The sequence below is a fragment of the Pleuronectes platessa genome, chromosome 13 (assembly GCF_947347685.1).
Source record: "Pleuronectes platessa chromosome 13, fPlePla1.1, whole genome shotgun sequence".
In the NCBI taxonomy this organism is placed as follows: Eukaryota; Metazoa; Chordata; class Actinopteri; order Pleuronectiformes; family Pleuronectidae; genus Pleuronectes; species Pleuronectes platessa.
This window is the reverse complement of record NC_070638.1, coordinates 20,855,677-20,876,244: the sequence shown is the minus strand read 5'-3', so window position 1 is coordinate 20,876,244 and position 20,568 is coordinate 20,855,677. Positions and strand designations below refer to the sequence as shown.

The following is a 20,568-nucleotide window of genomic DNA, read 5'->3' as shown; positions in this document are numbered from 1 at the left end:
AGTGATGACTTTTCCAGGGACCCTTTTCATTCAGTGTCCGGCATACCAGACGTCCAAGGGGCTTGGGACCAGTGAAAGTGTATCTAGGGCAGGTTGATTGACCTTGAATTGGCCAGTAACTTCTTTGAGGGCGAAAAGGAAGAGCGATTCACCAATGTGATATACTAAATGTAAATTTGGTTTAGAACTAAGGTAAATCTACTCAATCAGTTGAAAAATTTGATATTGTTTAGACCGTAATTGAGCATGTCATCTCATATAGCAGTCTAACATAAGCTGGATTGAGCTGAACAGCGGTGATATGTTTCAAGTTAAGTAGCCATTACTAACGTGAAAATGTCCTAAATTTAGGTCGACACAAAAGACATACTGTTCATATGTTGCTTCACGCAGGTTCCAATTTCTTTGTGTCCAGCTCAGACTGTTCTGTGACAGTCACTGCTTAGTGACTGTACTGATGCTGGCTAACTTCAACTGTTACTGACTGTGTAATGTCTACTGCTGTAGGTTTCTATCTGGACCTAGTTTCAAAGTAAGCCATCATTGTTGGTATCAGATGAGGGGGTCAAACTCTGGGCAGACAGTCAGGTAGCAAACAAATCCGACAGGGAGCAGGTAAAACAGAGCAAACAGGGTTACCGCTGGAAAGCTAGGCACAAACACACTAGACGATCTGGCAGAGAAAAGAGGAAATGAGCCGGTATATATACTGGGTGACTAATGACTGATGGGAAGCAGGTGAGTCTGTGGGTTGGGCAGGTAATGGGATCCGTGAGACGAGGTGATGCAGAGCAGGGGGGAGTGGCTGAATTCTGAAATGACATGACAATTAGTACATGCAAAAAATAAGATAAGACAATGAAAATGTTAAGAGCTGACTGACGTTGTGGCACCTATCAAACTCTATGAAAAAAGTGTGTTATAAAAGTTACTACAGAGAGCCCAAATGAATAAATATAATATTTCAAAAGGTAGGATACTACTACTACTAATACCAGCAATACTACTACCCACCCCCTAAACCAGCACTACCACTTGCAGAAAACGGTTACTGTTAACTCTCTGAACACGTCTCACTGTTTGTCTTCACACTTAATGAGCATTTGTTTTTGTATTTATTATTATTGTAGGGAGTCTTAGGTATCCCTGTGTGGTAGATGCAGAGGTCTTGGCAGTCATTATTCAAAGGGTAATAAAACATCCAACACATAATCAATTATGAAGAGGAAGAAAAAACTGAGTAAAAAAAAGAATAAGGAGAAGTAATCGCTTTGCGATACAAAGCCATAAAGAGCATTTCGATTGTTAAATGGTTCATAACTCCTTCAAAGACAATCTGCTCTGTGTGCAGCGGCTGTGGTTGTGCATGTGCTGCAGAGATCCATAAATGATCTGAGCACAATGCTGCAGTATTAAAATGGACTCAGTTCACGGCAGTAACAGAAAATACACCACATTTGTTTTGGGGGGGTTGTGATGTTTCTCAGTCCAGAAAGTAGACTGTATATAAACATGGACAACATAATGGCTCCCGAAAAGTGAAGGCACATTGTCTTGATTGCCCCTTAGTGGCTGGCTTAACCAAGCCTCCAAGTTAATGGATGGGACATGGGCAAAACTGGTTTCTGTCGATAGTTCTTATTGTAGTTCTTATCGATAGTTCTTATTGTAACCATGTGTGCCCAAGTGCTTGTAGTCAATGACCTATTTGATACCATAAAAACAGGGTGAAACATTATGAATGGTCGTGACGAGTCAGACGCCTTTGTTAGTGGGACATCTTTACCACGGCTTACCCATCGCTGTTTGAGAGACTTTGGCTCCATGACGTCTTCTTTATTATGGCTTTATTTGTGGATGGTTGGAGGAAGTGGAGAAGCACTGTCTGTCTTTATATACAATATACAGTGTTCAAGTTTCAAGTTGCACTGCTACATTCTTCATATATAAGCAACTAATATGCATTTAGTTTATGGTGGATGCACATTTGGCAGAAACCTTATAACAATACCACCATGCTCACAGGCGGTGGACTAGTGGCAGTAACTTGGACTATGGGCAGAAAAGGTCTCTGGTTCGTCTCTGGTTCGACTCCACGGAGAAACAACAAAAAGACGAACCTGGATGGATCTTTCCAAAAATCCAAGAGGATTCTCCCTACCCTGTCTAGTGCCCCTGAGCAAGGCACCTTACTCCCCCAACATCTGCTCCCCGGGCGCCTTACATGGTCGATCACTGCTCTGTGTGTCCTGCAGCAGATGGGTCAAAGGCAGAGGTTACATTTCCCTACCTGCATGTCTGTGCATATGTTTGGGACAAATAAATGTATCTTAATCTATTCAATACTCAGATCCTTAAGACTGTGGCCAAGGATAATATATGAAATGTTTCAAAAAACCTTTGAGTCATTCTAGTCTCTGCATATTAGAGCTACCTCAAATATTTTGACAGATATCTGATTCTTGCATAGACAGCAGAGACAGTAAATGATTAATTTAAATATCATCAGTACATTGATTTCAGATTTGACCTTTGACTAAAGTTTGATTAAGATTTTGTACAGATTAGAAAATCAATCTCAATCAACCCTGTTACTGTGGAAAAACAACTAGCATAGCACAGGCCAATATTGCTTTTATAAGATTTACTGTACATGTAAGTGCAAGTGCAAAAAGTGTGAGTCCTGCCTTGCTGCCTTGTTTTGCTAGGTTGCGCTATTGTACTAGTATCTACCCATGTTCTTGTGAAGGACAGACCCCATATATATTCATTGTTAGACCCTCTTGTGTCATTGGGCAGCAGCATCATGACTCGCCCAGAGAGTTAAGGTGACTGCAGTTGTGTTGACAGGATTATGAAGTCAGTGTGAACAGGATCACTTTTCAGAGAGGAGGTATGTTAATGTAATTAGTGGTGGGAATTGTCTCGTACCTGGAGCGTGCCCTGTCAACACGTTAATGTGCACAACCGTGTCAGATCCTGCCCTGTAGTTACCAGTGGTTATTTGCCCCGTGAAAATTATGTCAGGTACAATTAGTCTCGCTCAAATGCATATCCCCATCATTTCCCCTCATTAGCATGTTGGAGCTCAAGTTATGTCGGTCAGTTCATTTAAGTCCTGCGGCAGGAATACCATGAAACAAAACTGACTCTAACTAATGCCTCCAGTAGGCTAAGTACATTGTTTTTATTGTGCAGCTAATTATCAAACAGAGAGTGCAAGGTCTCTGACACAAAGACGCTTTTTTAAAGAAACATAGTGAGCTGAGTTTGCAGTATTATTTTGGTTTGAAAACTTTGAGTTAAGGTCAGTTACACAATATAAAATGTAGTTGTCACTTTCACTTAAAGTGTACTGCCGCCTCATAGCGTTGCATGTAGGTATGGGTACTGCGGCTTCCTCCCTCACTTTAGGTCAGTTGGAGAGGCTAAAACCTAAATGTGTGAGTATGAATGGTTGTTTTTCTCTGTATGTCAGCACCTATCCGTGCTCGGTGGGGATGCACTCCAGCTTCCCCACAAAGGAAAAATGGTGCAGATAATGAATAGATGAACCTTCACTTTTCACTGAATTCATCGCCCACATTCCTTATTTTATAATATATCATCTGACAATAATGCGAACAAATGACCCAGTGACGGGGCGTCTTTTGTTAATTTATCTATATCTAGTTTTGGTACTGTTTCCACAAAGGTGCCAGTGGGTATGGATGAAGAAGCCAGCGCTCAGTTGGGCCTCAAATTGAAATGATGACAGTCGAGGGGGGAGGGGGAGCTGCTGAGACACAACATTTCACACTTGAGCCCTTTGGTGAGCTAGTTAAAAAATGATGATAAACAAAAAAGTTATCATGAGTTGTTGCAGTTTTCGAGATGTCTCACACAGGTACTATAAATGTAAATCTGATGGTTCTAATAGGGCTATGCATGGTGTGACACTGTGAGTCCCCCTTCAAAATCACTTTAAGTTTTGGATTTATATTCCCCATACTCTGGGGAAGACAGAAGACCTGTTTACATTGCAGAATGTAATAAAGGAAGTGAAGGGTAGTTTATTTTGGTAAATAGGCATCATTACAAGTATACTGAATTCAATCTTAGCTGATATATTCGCAAATCACCCATGTGTCTACATGTAACTATACTTTTATCTGAATAAAACTAAAAAAAAAAAAAAAATTCTCTCAAACAAGTTCTGGAGTCATTTAATGAGCATATTTCTATTTATTTATTTATACTTATTGATTTAGTAGTGTGGATAATCTCCAAAGGAATTGTAAGTCACTGAATTAGTGAAAAACATGTGTATTATGTATGTTTGTTTACATTTGACCAAATTGTGACTGTTGGGTGGGCTTTTTGATGCAAATCGTGGAAACCGGAGACTAATGGTTTTGAAGGTCTTCCATTGCCACAGGTGTGAAATGTTAAGTGGAACAAATCTAGTGGCCGAAATGCAACTATTGCTTCTCCCCCTGTGCCTTGCAATTAAGCCTCTTTAAAGTTGTATGCCAATCCATCAGATAATTGTGGAGATTTTTCTGTGATAGACCTAGAGACAGAAATGCACATTCCAAGAGCCACAAAAAAAGCATAGCACAGTGTATGTCCATGTATGTGGTATATGAATAGAGCCAATTACATAAAATACCTTGTACTCAGCACATAATGTAAGTGATGTAAGAGACTCATCCTGGGAATCTTTGCTAAGTAGGTTGAGTTCCAGCAAAGGGAGTACAAACATACATAACTGTCTTAGACCATTAGGATGAACATTGTATCCCTTAGACATCATCCATGGTGGCAATAGCAAACAGACCCTTCAGTGGACTCTGTCCTGCCTCCAAGACAAAATCCAATTCTGCTAGAATAGATTGTTTCCTTTCCCATCTCATGTGGAGTACCACACAGCTCCATATTAGGCTCCCTTGAGTATCTATGTTTTTTTCTGTGCTGATGACAGCCAGCTGTATCTTCCACTCAACCTTGACCCCTGCTTTTAAATCCTGGATATAAAAAATTTGAGGTTCTAAACGGAGGCTTTGCAAACAACTGTAGTTACGAGCTGCCAAGTCCCTCCTTGTTATCCCTGCTTATTATCAGTGCCCTCAATTCTACACACGCACAAACACACACACACAGTTAGAAGCCAATAAATGCACTAAACATGCGTCTGCTTCGGAAAAATTATGTATAGGCTCTATCCGTTATTTCAGCATCCTTTTATCCCTGTAGACAGACATGTTGACTGTGCTGATTAATCAAGTCCATTGATCTTTTTGACATTTATCTTGTATCGGTTATTTATGTGACATATATGCTGATTACTATAATTCTATTAACAAGAGCAGAACAGTAGGATGATCAGTGCCAAGGCCAGGACAGATGCATGCAGTTGCTGAGACACAAAGTGGATTACTTTGATAAAATGTATTAGATATTTAATTTATTGGTATTTCTGCTTTCTGAATAAATCTTAAGGACATAGGTGATCTATGGACAGAATTTGAAAATAGTATTCTAGCCCTGACCCATTACTGAACAATCGCCTGATATTAAGCAGTGGTGGGTTTTTGCTAGCTTAGAATTAGCTCTTTATAACTACAAATTTCACCACAAGGTTTCTACTGTAGCCAAGAATGGACAAAGCAAATACCATCTCCACAGAGCCCCATTTGCTTTTATTATTTATTAAATGTTTACATCAACTGAAGATGCTCCTACATGTTTAGAAGGGGAGGATGATGGCAGGGGTATCAGTTTTGGTTGCAGTCTGCAACCTCACAGCTAGATTTCACTAAATCTCACACACTGAACCTGTAACACAAATTATAGACTGTATATAAAGATGGACAATATGGCAGTTCGACCAAAAGTGAAGCCAAAGCGTCTTCATCATTTCCTGTTTAATGGCTTCTGTAAAGGTCATAAGGTTCAGATTTTGATGTTTCTGATAAATTAGTTAAAGATTTCTAAATTAGTTACATTTTAGTTATTTGATCCTATAAAAACGGGGGGGAGGGGGGGGACATCATGATTGTTAGCTAAGAAGGAACCCCCCCACCAGCTGTGATTGATAGTTTGTGAATTGTGCATTCACAGTTCATGGAAAATTTACAACATGTTTTTTGTATTTTACATGAGACTATAAACTGTAGGGGATTTGAAAGTATGCACATGAAATAAAAATGAAAGACATCAAGCTAAACTGGAGGATGAAGTCATTACCAACCAATGTGAACCCTTACAGATGTTTTTAGATTGAGATTTCTACGGAAGAGGTTGATTGACTTTCATAAATCCAATCGGTGATTCCTTTTAAATACTGTAATAGCCATTTGACTTATCTCACTCCGCTCAACTGAGTTCAAAAAAAGGTCTGACCTAAAGTGTGCAGTCTTTCTCAGTGAACGTGGCATCCCCATGTAAAATAGAAAAAAGGCTGCTTTCTAAGAAGGAAATATGTGGGCCTGTTGCTGGGCATAAATCACAAACCTGCTGATTACTATGTGAGTGAAAGAGATGTGGAGATACCCATGGGTAAATATGGCTCCAGGTGTGTATGTTACTGAATTGTGTACCACATCTGCTTAAAAAATACTTCTAGAACAGGAATTAAAATTGTTTTTTTTTAGCATTGAATGACAGAAGCCATAAGTGACATAGTATTTAAACTGAGGCACAACATGTGTCTGTTAAAAAAAGGCTGTTAGTTCCAGTTACGGTGAATAGATCCTGAGTTACTTCCTTTGACTCAGCCGTCGTAACTCAACCGTCTTGTTGCACAGATTGCTAAGTATTAAACACAGACTGTAGATGAATGTCTTAAATTATAAACCTGAATTCAATTTAGAATGATTTATCGTACTTGTTTCAGGGACAACAACAACGCACAGTGTCATCTGTGTTTCCAGACCAGTAACTCAGCAAGAACAGTGATATATTTGCCGCTGTCACAGTCTTTCCTGAACCTCAGAGGGGAACCCTGCAGATTCTACACATCAAAGTGTGTTTACAGGAATTGGGGAGTACTACTGCATATGTGAGAAAAAGTTGTACAAAGCCTTCTGTGGCTCCGGAGGGAGCTGTGTCAAAGTCTCTTGTCACTAAGGTTGGTTAGGGCTGCAGACTGCAAGACTGATGGACATACAAATATAAACTGGGACTGTGGGGTGAGAGAGAAGGGAGCTTTAGCTGCTGGTAGCGAGATCGGCAAATCTCCAATTGAATTGTCTGTGGTCAAGTTACAATGTAGGTGAATCTGCCCTTTTGTCAATAGGTTTTGATAAGAATTAATGTAAAAGATGATGCAACATAATGAAAAGCTATTAAGGAAAACAAGTATTCAATATCTCGTTCTGCTCAATTGATTTTCACCGCACAGTGTGAAGTAGTTTGCACTGTATCCTCACAGGTCTGATGGTTTGAATCCCAGTTCAGGTGCTTTCTTTCTGTGTGAGGTTTGCATATTCTCCCAGTGTCTGAGTGGGTTTTCTTCAGGTTCTCCAGCTTCCTCCCAAAGACACAGATTGAGGTTATGTTAATTGGTGACTCTTAATTGTCCGTAGGTGAGAATGCGAATGTTAATGGTTGTCTCTATAACCTGCCCAGGGTCTACGCAAGGCTTTGGCCCAATATGTGTGAGGAATGGCTCTAGCTCCCCCTGTAACCCTCAAAGGATAAGAGGTGAACGTATATAATGGATGGATGGATTGTCTTATAAAAGTACAGGTGTTTAAGGCTAAATTTATGAATTAAATTTTCATAAATAGCATGTTTGCCACAGGTAATGATTGTAGAAACCAAAGTTAGAAATGTTGCCATATTCAAGGGATTTTACTTTATTCTATGCTACCATTCCTGTCAGGGTCGGTACTCGGTTTAGTTCTGTATGTGATCGATGTCTCTGAAGTTTCTCATGTGGACACTTTCATTTTTTCAGTTTGCATTTCTCTACTAGATGATGTATGATATGGAATGGAACCACTATAGTGTCTAGTGTAAAACGAAAAACCTATTTATTGCCTTAACATATTATTGTATGTTTCATCTTATTTATAAGACCAAATAAAAGTCAGTGGGATGCAGGGAGTTGGTCAGCAGATGTTGACCTGTCACATCAGTAGAAGCAAAGAGGTTCCTGCTCCTCCAATTGCTTACTTGGAGGGATTTATAGAGATGTTAAGAGATAAATCTAAGATATTTCAATAGAAAATAGCAGAAACGAGAGAAAACTCAGAAACTGTAACCATCATTATTTTTCCCCTGATGGTCTTGTGACCCATCTGATTTGACTTTAGGGCCGTTGGAGTTTGATGCTGATGTTTAGGTAACATCTTAGCTAATATCTCATTTGTTTATTGATCTGAAAAGGATGTACAGAAGTACATCCTTTTTATTGCTAATTTGACCAGTAGCAATACAAGAGCATTTCCAGTCAGTACCCCCCTTATCACATTTACAGCTCTCTTTGTTTCACTTACGGTGTTTCATATATTGTAAATATATTCAGTTCTTCAACCCCCTGGACTCCATGCTCACACATCCTTCTTTTTTTCCATTGCGGCATTATTTTTCAAGACACTGCAAATAACTCATTTCCCTCTGATCTGACATCTGATGAACCCTATCTTCAGCGCTCCCTGAGGGCCACAGGGAAACACAGCGAACACCTACTTGAAGCTGCTGATTCCCTCCGCTCTTGAGCTGCGTTTCAACCGCGTTTCATAAATATTTGTCACTCCACCTTGATCCGGAGCAGATGGTTAAATAGCGACGTTCCCTGATCTTCCTCCGCACGATGAGTCGCCTCTGTGGCACTTACGACTTCACGAGGACTCAGACTTGGTTTTTCCTTTGCAGCATTGCCTTGAGCTTGTGTTGAAGATGTGATGGCGGTATCCGACCTGCATATTATTTGTGCGTTTTTTTTGTTTAACGAATGCTTTCTCAGTGTAGTATTTCTCCAACGCTGCCTTTACATCATATTTTTTTTTATTTTTTTTACATAATCTGAACATCAAACACATTAAATCTGTTATTTTCAGAAATACCTATACATTCAAATTATATTTTTTTTACACTGTTGGTGGTAATTTTCATTTCTCGGTCTGCACTGAATAACGAACTAATGCACATAAATTGCAGGGCATAACTTGGCACTTTTCAGTGGTAAGTGGGCTGACTGAATGGTCCTTTGACTGGCCTGTTTTGACGTGCAACACTCCCATTATTCAGCTATCCATGTTAATGGTGCCCGTAATTGAGGCTTATATTTATTGCCTCTTTCAAGTGCTGACACCTGTCATAGATAAAATGTTGGATATATTGCAGGAAGTGCTTATTGGCTGTTCATTGTACGGGTGTCCTGTAAATGCAGTAGGATTTCAAAATGACGTGTGCTCCTTGTTTTTCTTTTCCAGTTCTAAATCAAATGTGTTTTTAATGTAACAAATAACCTTTCTCTTAAATGTAGCCCAGCTATAATATCTTTAATATTGATATAATAAGCTACATTTTAAGCATTGCAAATAAATATTTGGATAGCTTACCCATTTGGGCAATTTAAATAAGATTGCTCTTTCTGGTGGGTTAATGAAGCAATTGTGTACTATTGTGTACTGGTTGTAGCTCGGTTAGGTCAGACAAACATTTTAATCGTCATTTTAATTAGATGAGTAAATTTAGACCCAGTGCTGCAGTCAATTGATTGTGAGAATTTGCCCGAAATCTTAAATAAGAAACACAAAGATTAATACTCAAAACGCTGCTTTATCAGGACTCTGTGTGTCTGTGTTGTGTGATCAGATTAGTTTGACTGTCACTGGATTAATTTTATATTGAAATGTAGCTACATCCTGATTGATGCACAGAAGTATGTGTCATCACCTTTTCTCAACTGAGCCCATCATCAAACACTGGAGTCCCTCAGGGATAATGTCAAATCAAAGTTTTCTTTGGTTTTAGTGGAACTTTTTATTTCAGTTCCTGTAGAGAGGGTCAACACTGTCAACATAGGCCCACTGTCCAGATATTCCATCCAAATAAGAAACAACACATTAAACTGTAGGTGGAACAGCTCCCAGTTTTATATATCGTTATCTATTTGGTCCGGTGAGAAAAAAAGTAGCGTCCGGTATCGACAGGCAGAAATTCATGCTCGCACACCTCAGCAGGAGTAAATAGATTCAACTCATCTAACTCGGCCCCATCCACGCTACCTGAACAAAATATCCACTTCCTCTTCACAGTAAAACTAAGCAGGGCCAACATGTGCTATGTGTGTTTGTTAACAAAGGCTGCCGGCCCCTCCCATCTAATTTGCATGGTTAGGTTATAGTATTTTGCAGATGAGAGGAGGGCTGTTGATCAAAGGTTTGACCTGGATAAGGTATCCACATGCACAGCTTAGTGAGAAATGGAGATGAAATATTCATTAAATGGCACCACGAGGCCATGTTCTTCCCCTTGAGTAATACTACTTTCGAAGCCAAGATGTTTATACCAGTTGCAGCTTTTCTATGAAACTTGCTCTAGATAATCACAGTTGCTGCTGACTTAGCATTTCGTTAGGACGGCATTTAGTTGTACACATGAATTACATGCTCCAGGGAGAATTTACCCTTTGAATATAAATATAAAAAATACTGGCAGATTTCCATGGCATTTTCCGAGCACAGTAATGTTGCTGAATGAATAAATTGTTTTGATTTTCCTGACACTATGATAGAGTTTATTTGTGTGCCACTCTTTGGTAATGGATATAGTCTGAATTATTCATCAACATGACTCTAAACATGTTTATTTTGTCTCGTGTGACATTTAATGGAAGCTTGTGTTTCCTGATTATAATTGGAGCGTCCAAATAATTTAGCTTTCACACTTGCTGTGAGTTTCATCATCTGCCGAGACTCAGTTTCATGGGTCCCCTGTGAATAAATGACAACAAAGCAATGGGCAATTATAATTGGTAAATTGTTTTGTAAGATAACATGGAGATGACTGTGTGAGGGACGGAAGCTCACTGTCTTTTCTCTCCGGGAACGCAGGAGAGGACGAGGCGTATGACAAAAAATATATATCTTGTTAGTGCCTCAGAGGTCATAACCTTCTCCCCCAAGGCAACATCATAGTGTCAGGCGTGTTGGTTTATCCTAAATAAGAGATGAGCCGGACTGGTCCAATTCAAGTATTTATTAAGATGCAATGAGAGTTGAACAACATAGCTATGGACAATTATCACAGCCTAGGCTAAATCAGTTAGCAATAGGTAGTTAATAATGGCCCCAAACAGAAGGGGTTTGATATAATTATAACAGTAGATTTAATGTGATTGGTTTAAAATATTGGAGGAGAGTCCCCAAAAATCAATTTGGTTCTCTCTTGTTGGTGCACAGGCTTAGTCCACGCCTGTGGGCACTGGAATTCAGGAAGTGACAAGGAGCCGCTCTCCATGAATCTCCTACTAGTCTGATAGTTGCTAATCAAAATGTTCTCTTCATGAAAGGCCTTGACACAGCTGATGCCATGTGGGCAATTGGAGAAAGGAATATGATGTTCCTGCTATATCCAAACAATCTCCTGTTGATGTAAACATTAGGATCCTCGAAACCAAAACAACAAAACAAAACAATGTCAAAAAAGTCACTCTGTCCGACCTCCAGAACTTATCAGACAGCTGCTTGAAATATATGTGATGTGAATGAATCTAAGGGAATAATGGTTTAATACCAAAAGTTAGAATTTAGAACAATTAAAAGATTAATTATTAACACTATGCAGCAAGGGTTATTTATAACTCATTTGTGTGAAGGCCTTATCTGGGTCAAACTGCTCATGCCCCCCTCCTCCTGTCTTTATTCGTTAAGAGTTCAGTCAGACCCACATACCAGCTAGAATTTTAATTCCTAACAATAGCAGCAGTATTGCACAAGTCGTTGTTTATCATCACCAGTGCTCAGAAATAGCTCTGTCATTTAGATTATATGAGAGTCAAGTCCTCTCCGCTTTGTTCTTCAGATACGTATACTGTTGCTGCTCAGCTGGATGATCTGCACATTGACCTTGCATTGAGTCACACAAAAAAATCAACACAAGGTGACTCCTCAGAGCAAGGTGCCAACGATGAATCAAAGGTGCGGGTCATCTCCTGAGCCTACAGCTTTGGAAAGAGGCTATGCAGTGGAAAGTCGTAGCTTTTCCCATGCCGATTAGACAGAATGAATCAAACATGCCAGTGTTTGTACTTTTATGATTTTACATATCTCTTCAGTAAATTTAATAGGGACGAAGGTGGAACAGAACCTCTTACAAAGCAGAATCCTGGCTTACTGGTTTGAGCGAACCCCGTTTTCCCACCAGTAATGTTAAAATATGATCTAAAGTAATGACCTTTTAAAAGAGCAACTTCCATATTACTGACAGCAAGGTAACGTACTCAATCAAAGTCACAGTTTTTTCTCAATTCATGAATAGATTATTGGTTTGCTGACTTCGCTGACACGGAGGAAAAATTGTTGAAGGTATTCCACCGTTGACTTCACCAGACTAGTGTGGCACATTATCAGTATTACACAGAGTCAAGGTACTAGATCCCATTAGTGGCAATTGAGGATTTTTATGTCACAACCAAAACAAACACAGTAAAGTAGTTGGTTCTGGAAGATTTGCACATTGGGACGACAGAGTGTAACAGTGACCGCCTAGAATCTCTGGAAGTAGATTATCTGCATTGACGTTTCAGAAGAACATAAAACATTTGATTCAGAGTTACAAAAACTCATCACAATATCTGTTTTCAAATCAGTCGATATCGATATATATCGCAATATAAACTAAATAACCAGAAAACAACTTTTTTGCACATTTGTGTTTATGTACAGTACAGAGTGTACTTGCCAGTACAATCATCCTTTGCAACTGCACTTTACTTATAACCACTACAGTGAAAAGGTGTATATAATGTACATACTTTAATCAAATTTTCATCTTAATTTTTATAGTCCTTTATTGTCTTGTCTACCTCACTCTGACGTGCCTGCTGCTGTAACAACGAAAATTCCCACGGTGTTTGGATTAATAAAGATTTATTTGATCTTATCTTAACTTAAATCAAGCACTGTCAATACTGTTTAACAGCCCTAACCTAACCATATGTATGTAGACACTGACATACTTGCTGGGTGTGGATACAGGGTCAGAGAGCACACATGTGACCTCGCCCACCCACATCTACCTGTCACAGAGTGCGGTTAGATCTGCAACACAGGACCCTCAAAGCAGAGAGATTAGAGAACACACTGATTTATTGACACAGCCAGATCAGACAGTTTGCTGCTGTATGGTCGAATCTTTAATTAGTCCTCGACACGATGCACACTGCTAAACAAATGCTTTCTGTGCTCTTTCTTTTCTCTTCAGGGAGGAGCTGATGATCAGTTCATCCTTTGACTCACTGGAAGTTCTCCTGGACTCGTTTGGACCCGTCAGGGACTGCACCAAAGACAACGGAGGCTGCAGCCGCAACTTCCGCTGCATATCTGACAGAAAGCTGGACTCCACTGGATGTGTGGTGAGTCACCGTCCTGTTATAAAACCCTGGCTGTGAGCTGCCATACATTAACTTCACGACGTGACCTTTCCCTCCGGTTTCTGTATGAATCAGATTCAAAGTACTTAACAGTGTTATATATATTCCGCACTAGTCCTTTTATGATTGATACAATATGAGAGCATGGGCCTGAATGCTTTTACCTCCCAACGCTCCACCGATCTGAGCCCGGGGGACTTTTAACCCGGTGCCCGCTTTTACAGCCTCTTTACTACTCGTTCATATTCTAATATTGTATGAATATCCATCCGTGGTCGTCTGTGTTTGAATCTGTCTGCCTGCATAAATATTCATGAGCCTATCTGCTGACCAAAATGACCCATATCAAGGACAATCAGTGGACCTGCTCCATGTAATGTGTCGGAGTCGACAGTTCGACTTTGCCTCTTGTCTCTCAGGCCTCCGAGGCTGACAACACATTCATTACCTCCAGGTGGTGCTTAGCATCCAAGCCATGTTGCAGGCCGGTCTGTTTGTGTGCATCTGTTGGGAACTCCAGCAATCCTGTTTTGTTATTTCCAGAATCTTAGCGCCGTCTGCTAGTGTTTTGCTCCCCCCCCACCGAAATCCCACCACTTCTATTGATAAGCTGTCAGGCAGCAACTCCCGCGAACAATTTCATTGCAAGTACTTTGATGCACTTGAGCTCAGACTTTCAGGTAGGGTGGGAAGTGCTATTTATGCAACTCTGCATGCTCCATCTTATCTCTTATAATTGTATCTCAAGAAGAGGGAGATAGCTTGTGAGGTGTTTGGGAACAATCTTTCCCATTGCTCACCTCACAATGGGAACACGTTTATAGATTAGAGCATATGTAAACCAGTATCAATCAGTGGTTTCATTGGAGGCACTTCTTGGGGCTGTTGAGCACAGAGAGGTATTTACCCTGTTAACAGGCATCTAAAGCACATGCTGCAGTGTGTGTATTGATCAACCTCTTGCTCCTTCTTCATCTGACTTTAATCACTGAGTCTCGGAGTAAGAACACAAAGGCTGCTAATGGGCTCCGGGAGGAGGAAAGTGAGTTTCAGGTTCATACATTTTGGATTCAAAATGAATTGGAAATCTGTGGCATGAACAGTATCCTCTATATCCTCTGCTGCAACAAGATGTAACACAAATTGATCTCACCTCAATTCCTGCAGTGTTATTTTCTTTGGTCTCTTTCCTTATTTGTTTTTTTATAAATAAGACTGCCTCTATGAGATAACAGAATGATGCATGTGTCATTTGATTAAAGGTGAAATGTTTTATTACAATAATTAAGTAAAAATCACGATTAAACTATTCCCAGTGGGAGAATTATTTTTTCCTTGTGTCTAATTAAAACAGACTCTTGTTTCACGCATAGTTTTACTGATGATCTGATGTAATTGCAAACTCAATCACCAACCGCTAGAATAAGTTGTGACTTCAACGTGAGAGTCTGAAGCCTCGCCAGCTTTTCTGTGAGGCTGCAGTTAGCAATGCTATGTCCTCTCAGCTGGCTGCGCCATGCTCACCACCATTTACCAGGCTCAACCCCTCGGCCTTCACAAGCATTGAAAGAAAAGCTCATAGGTCAACGCACTTCGTTCCAGATTAAATGGTTTGTCAACTGTTGGGTTCATCCTCCACCAGTGTTTCTCTTTGTTAGAGAGGAAAACAATTAATTCTGACATTTTGGGATTTATTAGTTTTTTCAGTAGAAATATAGAAGCAATAAGGACACGTTCAATTAAAGACTTAACAATTTGATTTCCCTTATGGATGTATTAGTATTATTAAATCTTTCTTCATAACAGGGCTGCACAATATTCATTCAGCCCCTCTTGAGTCCGCTCTCTCCATTGCTTGCTCTGATACACACACACACACAAACACAGAACCCCCCCCCCACACACACACGCACACTATTAGCACACATTCAATTAAAGCCTTAACAATTATCAGTGTCCATGCACTAATTTGTGTGTTGCCACCGCTACAATATCAACATTGACCATAACATAATGATTGGTACTTTTTTTACACACACACACACACACACACACACACACACACACACACACACACACACACACACACACACACACACACACACACACACACACACACACACACACAAAAGGCGGTGGACTAGTGGCAGAAACTTGGACTATGGGCAGAAAAGGTCTCTGGTTCGTCTCTGGTTCGACTCCACGGAGAAACAACAAAAAGACGAACCTGTATTGATCTGTCCAAAAATCCAAGAGGATTCTCCCTACCCTGTCTAGTGCCCCTGAGCAAGGCACCTTACTCCCACAAATCCTTCCCCGGGCGGCGTACATGGTCGCTCACTGCTCTGTGTGTCCTGCACCAGATGGGTCAAAAGCAGAGGTTACGTTTCCCTACCTGCATGAGTGTGTCTGTGCATGTGTTTGGGATAAATACATAAATAAATTCATCTTATCCGTAATCTCAGGCTGGGCAAAAGCAACATCATTTGGTCTTTGCGAACACAAACTAAGTACATGTTTATTTGCATATAGAGTATTGGAAGTGAGATTCAATCATAAATGGTCACAGGAGACACATTCAGGACACATTATTATGTGAGCACACAAACTGACCACTTATGATGAGTTGTTTAATACCTGCTCTTTACAGGGCTATAATGTGTTTTTCTGGCCTTTATTCTACAACTTCTCATAAAAAACTCAGTTGCTAGTAGAACTTGTGGATGTCCACAAACATTTTTTCTATACAGGGTGAGAGGAGTCATCCGAGTTGCAACAACATTGCACCGGAATGTCAGAAACCAAAATATCCATCCAATTTTCATCATGTGCCAAGAGATGACAGAGCGGCGATTCCAGCAGGGCTTTGAAGTCTCATGGGCATTTGATCATGTTTTACTCATTAAAAAAAAGTATCCTTTTCCTGCTCTTCGGATATGAGAAATCACAACAAGAGAAAAATCCAGATATTTTTGTCCTGATGTTATTCCTTTAAATACAATTACTGGATTCTTTTAAACAACCGCTTGTATGCACCAGCATCGAGCTGCTCCTGCCTCTGGATGTTGCACTGTGTTGCAACTTCTTGCCAAAAGCGTTGAGGAAAGAAACTAAATAATCCAATTCCTTTTTCATGGAATTAGTCTTTCATGGATCCAAAGAGAAGCGGTAAGAAAGATATCATACCAGCACTCAGAGGTGTCATGAGACTCTACTTTTGTTTTTATATTAATGATTTATCGGCCTCTTATATTCCCATCCCTACGAGCATGTTGAAGAATACTGTGATATTTAGTTTTTAGAGAACCTTATGAGAGAAAGGGAACGAAGGGAATTTCCGCACTTACACACTGACAGTATTTAGCCTTATTTTCTTCCGTACTCTCATCAAGTGAATGCTCACTAAGCTCCACTCTAACAGGCGTAAGTGAAACAGAAATATATACCCTTGAGTTTTACACTTAAATAAGAGCCCCCATGGAGAAGGAGCTGTATGAGTTTGTAAAGACAAAATATATAACGTGAAGGGTTTTCAGAGGACGGGACTTTTACCTTTTTACATTTCACTGTCAATTCTTCTGTCAAGCTTTATTTCCTGCAAATATCCAAACACATCAAAAAAGAATCATCCTCAGTATACCAGCTTACAATCAAATGACTGCTCAAATGTGGGGAGGAAATAAATATTCAATTTGGAATCAGTTTATCTTCAGTCACAGGGAATCAAAGCACAGGGCAAGAACAAGCACCCTCAGAACAAAAAGAAATGAAACACATTTAGGTTTGACGTCTGCACGGAGAAGCTTTGAAATATTGATGGATCATCTTAGATCAAGGTGCGTCTGTTTGCTGATGCAAAAAACATGCAACTGCAGAGTAACACTACCATAAAAAAAAACAGCTCGGACCAAATCACCTGTTAGCCCCTTCAGTGAGTTCTGCACACTAATGTGAGAGAGAGGTTACGGCTTGCATTCAGATTATAAGGAAGTTGAATTTGTTCAGGCAACAGCAGCAGGTTTAACTATGATTTGTGTGTCTGGTTCATGTTGTATTCCCCATTTGCATTCACGCATTTTACTACAAAGTGGCACACCGATCTAACAATTTGTTTGTGATCCTGAGTGCACCATCAAAGTTACACGTTTGGATTCAAAGGAGTGTGGGCTCTGTCGGGGGAGCGGCTGGGGGGGGATATTGTAAACTTGAAGTCGTTTCTCAGTCTTTTCTAGATTCCACTTTGAGATGCATTGCTCTGCACTTTAGTCTGTCATGTCCCGATCTATAACCTTATGATTAAATTGTGCTTAACTTTGACGGTTTAGAGTGTTTGTATTGTGTTATAATCTAAAGCAAACGAGAGGTAAGGAACATGGAGACCTTAGAGCCAATTTCACAAAATAAATCTTTTGGTTTTTCTAAGCACCAAATGTGCACTCAGACTTTGAGTCTCACAAACAAACTCGCCAACATCAATTCGGATGGAAAGTTCACACCAAACGGGACAAATGTTTCGTGCTGGGAGATTCCATTCAAATCAATGCAAAAATGTCATTCGCGTCTATTGCCAGAGTTTAAATACGTGATCTCAAGCAACCATTTTGTGTGACATGATGTTGCAGAAGCCAATCAGTGGAGGAGACGACAGATAATTAAATGTAATAAAATTCCTAGAATAAAATATGTAGTTTAAATTCGGGCATATTATAATATTTGTCTTCCCTCACAACAGTCTTGGGACCCCCAGATGTTATTTTGGTTGAGATTCACTTCTATAAACCACAAATCAAATCCTCTTTCACTCTATGTTTTGATGATGAACTTGGCTACAGTGCTTTCTATGCTAATGGCAGTAAATAAATGCAAACCTCTGCCGTGATGCTAATGCACTACACCTACTTAATCATATTTAATTCGCTTGATAGAGACTGATATGGTGGCACTCTGTTGTATTTGCATCTTTACTACTGAGATACTACCTGTGCTTCACCGCCTTATCTTTGATTTACTCTCACATATCTGGTATGTTTTATGAGAACATTATTAAGTACTTTTGTCACCTCCAGGTAGTATATCCAGGTCATTAATCTCAACTAATATGTACAGTAGTGCGGGCTGTGTGTAGCCTGTGAGGGCAAACCCAGGATAAATAGTCTGTAAAACACGCGTGGCTCCTCTTGCTGCAGGGTGATAACCGAGGGTGATTTACCAGGATTGTTTTCAGCGTTTTGCTCCTTGTCTCTGTTTTTCCAGCCGCGGACGGAGCACAGTAATCAAAAGGATTCTGGTAACAACAGATATATCCGTGGGAGGGAGCCAAATAGGATTGGGGGAAATTGGACGGAAGTCAAATCTGTTTCTTTTGGCTGCACTTACTTCTGTATTCGATGAAAACATCAGTCAAACCATCTCATCCCCTCCACCTGCTCCACCCCGAGGTTCTGCTGCTCCCTCCGCTCTGTCCCACTCTTACTCTCTCACTCTTGGCTTTTGTCATACCACTGCTATATCAGTTTTTATTGCCAGTGCTCGATTCCCGCGTTTTACTCCCTCCTTTTTGGAATGGGCTGTGTGCTTGATCTGTGGTAATCCTGGTCGCAGCTTTCTTCTAAGACCGTAACGGTGACTTGCAGTTATTGGGCCGCGGCGAGTAAAAGACCCGCTGCTGGACTCAGCTCGCAGATCCCTTAAATCACCGCCGCTGTCAGAAGAGCTGTTCGCTCCGTCATTCAAAGTCGTGTGTAGATCGACTCCGTAACGCAGAACCTTGACCTGGGAAATCTCCTCGTGACCACGCCTGTTGTTAAAAAAAGAGTTATGATGAGTTATGGATGAGTTCAAATCGCACTAAATTTGACACTGCACTTCTCTGGGCCCCTAACAAGCCAATAGGATGAATGGTTCTCGAGAGATGCTCCTGATACAGACAGAGATTTCTGGAATCGGTAGATAGATACTGCAGATTACTGAGTGATGCATAACGTTGAGCTGAAGTGGGCCAGTCCAGTAAACATGTTCTCGTTGACTTAAAGCTGGGCGATCTCATCCTGCTCTTCAACTGCATTCTTTTTCTGAGCTCTCCTTCATTTACTGAATTTAGCTCGTGGTCAGTCCCGGGCAACTGCCTCTGCTGCTGTCTCAGTAAATCAGCCGCTCATTACACAGAGATTGCTGAGCACAAATTGAATGAGAGAGGCAGCGTAAATCTGCCCTGCGCTTTTATTTATGTTAATCCGGCCCTGAACGTACACAATCATCAATTACAACGGAGACGTAGGAGGAAGCGGCTAAGTTGAGGGGTGGATTTTTTCCTTTAAGCTTTTGAGACAACTTAGATTGTGATGCAGGGTAGAGTAACTGGTAGAGATGTCCATGGTAGTTCAATATTAGCAGATTTAACTTAGTACCTAAACTTTTAAAAAGTAGCTTAGTGCAGTCTGCTAAATGTTGTGGTTGTTTATTTAAGGGAGGCGTGTCATTAATCTTTTAAAAAACATCTTATGCTGTGTTCACACCCTAACGCAAAGCGAACATTTGCAAGGCGTAACATACGTGTTTGGTCGCAGAATTGTTTTGTGCTTACGAACGCAAGCAAACACCTCTCGTGTAGAAGAGAGGACATGGCTGAAGTGACTACATCTGCTGTGTTGTACCTTTTGTGGAAATGTCAGAGAAGTCAGTGCCGTTGTGGGTCCGCAAGCTCACCTGGAGGCACAGGCAGCGCTGGGAATTTGTTTGAATAGTTCAATGAGCTGCTAGCTCAGTGATCAGTGTGAGGATCTGTCACCAGTGAGTTGCGTTATTAATTCAGATTTGCTTCTCGGATGCAAATATTTCAACTTGAAGGAGTGAAGCGAATGGCGAAAAGTTTGTGTCTTTGTGTGTATTCTCATTGCACACACAATTTGCTTCGCATTTGGTGTGAACGCACCGTCAATGTAATTTGCATTTGAGGGTAGCCATTGCTCTTCACCCACACA

General features: G+C 40.4%; 1 protein-coding gene across 1 annotated transcript in view; it reads left to right on the top strand.

Moving 5' to 3' along the window:
- The window catches only part of astn1 (astrotactin 1), a 421,252-nt gene that overhangs the window by 163,306 nt on the left and 237,378 nt on the right, over nt 1-20,568 (top strand). Inside the window, exon 12 of the mRNA XM_053438754.1 lies at nt 13,420-13,570. Coding sequence (XP_053294729.1) covers nt 13,420-13,570 — 151 coding nt within the window. The remainder of the gene's footprint in view (nt 1-13,419; nt 13,571-20,568) is intronic.